Source organism: Argentina silus, assembly GCF_951799395.1.
Source record: "Argentina silus genome assembly, chromosome: 10".
Lineage (NCBI taxonomy): Eukaryota > Metazoa > Chordata > Actinopteri > Argentiniformes > Argentinidae > Argentina > Argentina silus.
In genome coordinates, this window is record NC_139664.1 from 10,418,174 (window position 1) to 10,424,500 (window position 6,327).

Here is a 6,327-nt window from a genome sequence, read left to right on the forward strand (position 1 = left end):
GTGTGTGTGTGAGAAAGAGAGAGAAAGCTAACAGTGCTAGATACAGTCTGCAAATGTTTGGTGAAACGCCGCTGACACCACTTTCATTGTTTTATGTACGCCATGTTATCAAGTGTTGATTACTTTGCTACATTCAGGCACATAATCTACTCAAAATACCTTGGTCATTTTATCACTTTGTGCTACAAAAGCAAGAGAGAGGCGTCATATTTCCAACTACAGACTCCATTGAATTTCAACCTTCAGCTGAGTGGAGTGAGTGATATTTGTTGTCTGATTTGTCAAACAAGGAATGTCAGAAAGCAACTTTTTGAGATGATACCCGAAAAGGAACACTAAAGTGAGTCATATTGTTCTTGTTCTATAACTAACTCTGTGACTCTTCCTCCCCCAGGCTGAATGTGGTTTGGGTGTGTTTGTGGCATGTGGCCTGCTGCAGATTGTATCTATGGGTCTTAGATACGCACGCACGCACGCACGCACGCACGCACGCACGCACGCACGCACGCACGCACGCACGCACGCACGCACGCACAGACACACACACACACACAGCAGAATAATAACAGTAATACTGAAACAGTACTGTTTTCATTTACTGTAACTTGACAAGTTTTGCTACCATGTCTTGCTAATCATAAAACAATACATCTTCTTGGCACAAGGCTGATGTGGTTTTCCGGTCGTTGGGGGGTTGGAGTGCATTCCAGCCTAATTTGCTACAGATGACCTACATTCAACCAGTGTTTGGGATAAGCAGGGTACTACACACTATATACTATGGCCCAGGCTAGGCCAGTGGTTCACAAGCTGGCCCATCTAAAGTTTTCTCATGACACAACAAATAATCCAGTTTTTAGTCATTTTTAGTGTATCACTTGCCATGACCCAAAACTACATGTTATTTTCATCTGTGGGAGGAGCTGAGGCTCCACTGACAATGAGCTGTTGTGTCATATGAACTGTCAAAGGACTTAGTACATTCTCTCTATGCAAAAGATGCACTTAATGTTGACATATCTGGGTTAAGACACATAGTATTTTCCTCTCCTTTTCCTGTGTGTGTGTGTGTGTGTGTGTGTGTGTGTGTGTGTGTGTGTGTGCACAAGCTTGAAGAGGAACACAGATTTCATAATCCCAAAAAGGCAGGGATCAGGCAACTCTGTAGTAAAACATTCCACTGTTGCACAACCTCACGCCTCTTCCCAGAAGCTCCTGTCTTCAATAACACTGAGTGAAAGCATTGCAGGGACGGGACTTTCCTGCCCTCAATAACACAGGCACAGACACACACTACAATACATGCACACAGAATGCTCTGCATGCTCTTCCCATAGCGTTTCCCACTTTGGAAGTGACACTCCCCCTCTTCCTGTGGGCAGCTCTCTCAAATATAAATAAAAACTCTGTCAAATCCGGGTAGAGAGAGACAGGGAGGAAGACACTGAGCAAACAAAGACAGAGACTGAGGAATCTAATGAACATGCAGCTACAGGACAGGAGAACCTCACACACAAAGGCCAACTCAGAGTAGCTACAACATCAAGGACTATCATCACGGAACTTGGAAATACTCCACCTATAACATTTGGTGATAGGAGGGCAATTCTAGCAAACGGTCTTTGCCTTGTTTGACACAGAACTCTGGATAATTGGCCCTCTCTCTGACTAGAGGCTTCTGCTTGTCTCTGTGTAGACATGATATCAGACACAATGGATGAGGAGAAGGAAGAATGTGTGTCCATGTCTCAGCTGGGGTTGTTTGTCCCTGCCCCCCCTGAGCGTGAGACGCTGTGTATCTTTGGGACGGGGGACATGGGGCGTTCTCTGGGCCTGCGTCTGCTCCAGGCGGGGTACGGGGTGGTGTTTGGTAGCCGGAGACCCAACAGCTGCACTCCTCTGCCCCAGGGAGCTCAGGTAGGTGTGGGGTTTTATATGGGTTTATACACTCATTAACACTTTATTAGGAATACTATACTAATACTGGGTAAGGCCTCCCTTTGCTCTCAAAACAGCCTCAATTCTTCGTGGCATTGATTCCACAAGATGTTGGAAACATTCCTTTGAGATTCTGGTCCATGATGACATGATTGCATCACACAATTCCTGCAGACTTTTCAGGTGCACTTTCAAGCTGTGAATCTCCCGTTCTACCACATCCCAAAGTTGTTCTATTGGATTCAGATCCGGTGACTGGGAATGCCACTGAAGAACACTGAACTCCTTGTCATGTTCATGAAACCAGTTTGAGACGACTTTTGCTTTGTGACATGGTGCATTATCATGCTGGAAGTAGCCATTAGAAGATGTGTAAATTGTGGCCATGAAGGGATGCACATGGTCAGCAACAATACTCAAATAGGCTGTGGCATTCAAGCGATGATTGATTGGTATTAATGGGCCCAAAGTGTGCCAAGAAACATTCCCCACACCATTACACCACCTCCACCATTAGAAGGTGTACAGGTGTTCCTAATAAAGTGTTTGGTGAGTGTATGTGTACATGTTGCAGGTGAACATGTGTAAATGTTTTGCTGGCGTATGTAGATTTAAAGCAACTGTCCGTGATATTTTCAGCATTTTCCAAAAATGAGATGGACCCCTTGATTTATGAGAGTGGAACAAATGTTTTACTACATTAGAACCAAAGGAAACATACCATACAGTATTACTCCATTGTTAATGGATGTTATGGGACACTTTGGAAACAAATGATGTAAATGTAGCTTCAAATCAGGTTTCCTAAGTCATGCAGCTCTATATGTCTATATGTTCTATACAATCCCCTGCATAAGTAAGTAACGAGATAGTGAAGCATTTTTTCTACTTTTGGCTCTGCACTCCAAAGTTTGGATTTTAAATCAAACAATTACTCCGAGTAATCAAACAACAACTGAAGATGGCTGCAGTACAGGCCTGGGCATCCCCAGAGAACATCTGATGGGGTCAATAGTTCGCAGACTTCAGGCAGTTATTGCATGCGAAGGATTGTCGAACAAATACTAAACATGAGTGCATAATTTGGACATTTGGTAAATCTGTCCCATCACTTTTGGGTACCCTGAAATTACTATGCATAAAAAGTTTTGTAATTTCTGAATGGTGAAACCAATATTTACACAAATACCATCAAATTTGATTTCAAATAAAAAAAATCAAATAAAAAAAAGAAACAATGCTTCACTGTACCATTACTTATGTAGGGCACTGTATGTCATAGAAGCAAGAGCTATTTGCATGTAAAAAAATATAAAAAAGCAAAAAACCATTTGGTCCATTGTTTATGTTTTGTTGTTGACCCTGCATGCAATGAAGCAATGAACCTGCCTTTGTTTATAGTGTGTCCATGTTGATTCTGTGTATGTGTAGTGTATACAGTGTATGCATAGCCCATATGTTGCAAGTGTATGAATATCTATACATTGATGATGTATGCAGTAGTGTTTAAATGTTGATGATGTACATGCAGGTGTTGGGCCATGCTGCAGCAGCCCAGTCAGCTAGCCTGGTCTTCATTGCTGTTCAGAGGGAACACTACGACTTCCTGCAGCCACTGGCAGCACAGCTGAAGGGGAAGGTCTGTTCACTCAGCACATTCATTAACATCTATTACTGTATTAATTTCAAATTCATCTAAAAGTAATAAACGCTGAACCAGTGTGCATGAAACTCAGTGTACTGTACATCACTTACAGTTTGTACCAAGGGCTTTGGAATCCCAATAAGATTAGTCTCAAACGTAATTAAAGTTTGATTTTAAGCTCAGTGTCTACTTCTCCTTGTATGACCTGGACTAGTGATGAGTTCCTTCTTCCATACCAGGTGTTGGTGGACATCAGTAACAACCTAAGGAAGGGTCTGTATCCTGAGGCCAACGCAGAGCACCTGCAAAGGTGAGAGATGTTGTGTTCAGTAAATGTGAGCATGAGTATACGTGTGTGTGTGTGTGTTTACAGTATGTTGATTATTAATGTTCTTGGACATAATCAGCCTGGTGCCTGGAGCTGCTGTGGTCAAAGGCTTCAACACTCTGTCTGCCTGGGGTCTGCAGAACGGACCTTCAGACGCCAACAGACAGGTACTACACACACACACACACACACACACACACACACACACACACACACACACACACACACACACACACACACACACACACACACACACACACACGTACGCCCCCTATTGGCAGACTGGGTACAACCCTGAATCAATTAACTCTATATACAATGTTTCTAAGACTTAAGATATTCATACAGTATTTTCTTTACTCTTGGGATGCACCTGCAGATGTTGGTTTCACTGTTTTATTTTGATCCATTGTGAAATCCCAGAGGAGTGTAAAACAACACAGCAATGAACATGATGCATTTGGAGCACCATCAGCAAAAAGCTTTACATATTAACATGAATACATGTTGATTGTGAGCATTGCTGGTTTTACTCCTCCCAGTTAAAATTAGAACACTTTATTCTAGCAGCACACACACACACACACACACACACACACACACACACACACACACACACACACACACACACACACACACACACACACACACACACACACACACACACACACACACACACACACTGCAGGTGATAGCATGCCCAAGCCCCCTGAGTCAAAACCTAAATTTGCCTTTCATCCTAAAATGCAGGCATGCAGGAAACTTAAAGTAAAAAATAGCAGTCTTTGAATGTGTTGTGTATCTGTGAATATCTTGTTGTTGTGTATAGTGAGGACAATGGTATAGGTGTATCTGTGGGGACAGTATCTGTACATTTTGCAGATGTACACTATATCGGTGGGGATAGTATGTGTGTAAAGTGTTTGTATATGTTCCAGGTGTCCATCTGTGGGGACAGTGGGGAGGCCAAGCAGGCAGTGGTGGAGGTGGCCACCAGGCTGGGTCTCAGTGCCGTAGACCGGGGCTCTCTCTCAGCGGCCAGGGAGCTAGAAGACTTCCCCCTGCAGCTGTTCCCCGAGTGGAGACTCCCTCTATGCATCGCCATAGGCCTCATAGCTGGCTTCTACTTCTACCTGCTGATCAGAGACGTTGTGTATAGATACGTCACAGAGGGCAAGGACGTCTCCTTCAGAATGATGGTTTCACTGGCCAACAAGGTAACAGAGAGGAAATTCTGGTGGTGAACTTTAGTTTGTGTGTTTATTCTAGCCCAAACCCTGTGTGTATTTATGTGTTTGTGTCTCTGTGTGTGCGTTACCTGGGCAGGTGTTCCCCATCGTGTCTCTGATCATGTTGTCCCTCTGTTACCTGCCTGGTGTCATGGCCGCCTTCCTGCAGCTGTACAGAGGAACCAAGTACAGGTCAGACCTGAATAGAAGAGTACATGTGGGGACAGGACTGTGTGTGTGTGTGTGTGTGTATGTGTATGTGTGTGTGAGGAACCGCGTACAGGTCGGACCTGAATGGAAGAGTACATGTTGGGACAGGAGTCTGTGTATGTTTGTGTGTGTGTGTGTGCATGTGTGTGTGTGTGTGTGTGTGTGTGTGTGTGTGTGCATGTGTGTGTGTGTATGTGAGCCACGTACAGGTCGGACCTCAATAGAAGAGTACATATTGGGAGTGTTTGTTTGTGTGTGTGTGTGTTTTGCCAGAGCATGAATATGTTTATATTGATTATACACTGTATGTATTGATATATTACTGTGTTCATACAGGTACTGTACAGTATATTGATAATAAAGTATACATGGTTTGGTATATTGCAGGCGCTTCCCTGATTGGCTGGACCGTTGGATGCTATGCAGGAAGCAGATGGGTCTGCTGGCTCTGGCCTTGGCCTTCCTGCATGTGCTCTACACATTCATCATCCCCATACGGTCAGTCATGCAGGTTCCCTAAACAAAAACCTGCTACAGTTTTACACACACCCACTCAACATCCATAGTGAGCCTTCATTATTTATTTATTTTATTCCAAAGAGGCCCCTCACGCTGCACACAAGTTAGGAATACTACAGGTTGAGTTTGCACTGCTAGAAAAATATGTTCTACAGATTACTTTAAAGTATCTGTGCACTGCTTCCATTTCCCCAGAACCATTTGTTTCAGATGTAAGTTTGATGTGATGTTTTTATGTTTGGTATTTCTCACATTTATGCTATTTTAGCAACAAATAGAAGAGAGGGACGAATCAACAACATGTTTTAAGTATGATTTGTCAGAATATGAGCTTTTAAAACTACGGTCTTCAGTGCACAGATACTTTAAATGTGCATGAATAATCGCCATCTTCGCAACAGACAACCTCTAGAGTTCCAAACTTGCTTTGAATGAATTAGCATGTCCAGTCTGTTTGG

General features: G+C 43.3%; 1 protein-coding gene across 1 annotated transcript in view; it reads left to right on the top strand.

Moving 5' to 3' along the window:
• The first annotated feature begins 1,439 nt into the window (after positions 1-1,439).
• The window catches only part of LOC310811120 (metalloreductase STEAP4-like), a 7,818-nt gene continuing 2,930 nt past the window's right edge, over positions 1,440-6,327 (top strand). Inside the window, exons 1-7 of the mRNA XM_083679179.1 lie at positions 1,440-1,917; positions 3,470-3,577; positions 3,823-3,893; positions 3,991-4,078; positions 4,850-5,128; positions 5,238-5,332; positions 5,738-5,848. Of these exons, the coding sequence (XP_083535305.1) occupies positions 1,699-1,917; positions 3,470-3,577; positions 3,823-3,893; positions 3,991-4,078; positions 4,850-5,128; positions 5,238-5,332; positions 5,738-5,848 (971 nt within the window). The 5' untranslated portion in view covers positions 1,440-1,698. The remainder of the gene's footprint in view (positions 1,918-3,469; positions 3,578-3,822; positions 3,894-3,990; positions 4,079-4,849; positions 5,129-5,237; positions 5,333-5,737; positions 5,849-6,327) is intronic.